Raw genomic sequence first — 806 nt, forward strand, 5'->3', positions numbered from 1 at the left:
GGTTCGCGCCGGGGGCCGCGGGGGTGGGGAGAGGTGCGGGGGGGTGGGGGAAAGTGGTCTAGTGTTAGCGGGTTAGCGTAGGTCAAGAATGTATCGCACGTGCGCGTGTGTGTGGGGCCGGGGATGAGAAAAAAATGGGGATGGGGGAGTCCTAGGCATGTTGCAAATTCAGCCATTGCATGGGCGCCAGATGGGGGGCATCGGCGAAATTTTATTGCTCCCCTTCGCATAGGGAGATATAATACCATAGGGGGAGCCTTAGGTGTTTTACCCTCGTCGTACAGATGTTGCCCCCTACTAGAACCCTCCGCTGCAGTCCACGCGTACGACATACAGACATACATATATACACACCGCCATCCCTACCGTACCTCATATCCGCCAGCTTCACGGGTTTGAACCAAATGGGCGGTGCGGGGCAGTAGAGCTGTTTGGGCGGCTGCTCGGTCAGACAGCTCCCGCCCCGGTCCCACGCCGCCCCCTCCAGATGTAACCCGTGTACGAACACACCCGCGGGGGGGGGTGCGGTGAGGGAGGAGGCGTCCTGGGGGGGGCAGGGGGAAAAGGCGGGGTGTGTATGGGGGGGGTGGAGGGGAAGCGGTGATTGCGGGGGCCCCTCGAGGATACGGCGGTCATTCCCTCCGTACATTCCCCTCCCTACCCATAACTTGTACGACAATAAACACACAGCTCGGGATACGGGACAGCATTGCCGTCAGACTCCTAAACCCCCCACCGCCACCTTATTATTTCCCACATGCTCCAACCCCTCACCCCCCCCAACAACTCACCCCCTCAACCCTCAA

At 60.5% G+C, this 806-nt stretch overlaps 1 protein-coding gene across 1 annotated transcript in view; it reads right to left on the reverse strand.

The window, feature by feature from the left end:
* The window catches only part of VOLCADRAFT_87478 (dynein heavy chain 4), a gene marked incomplete at both ends in the record, with an annotated part of 57082 nt that overhangs the window by 308 nt on the left and 55968 nt on the right, over positions 1–806 (reverse strand). The window contains one exon of the mRNA XM_002947232.1: positions 372–544. Within this exon, the coding sequence (XP_002947278.1) occupies positions 372–544 (173 nt within the window). The remainder of the gene's footprint in view (positions 1–371; positions 545–806) is intronic.

The sequence above is a fragment of the Volvox carteri genome, assembly GCF_000143455.1.
Source record: "Volvox carteri f. nagariensis unplaced genomic scaffold VOLCAscaffold_5, whole genome shotgun sequence".
Taxonomy (NCBI): Eukaryota; Viridiplantae; Chlorophyta; class Chlorophyceae; order Chlamydomonadales; family Volvocaceae; genus Volvox; species Volvox carteri.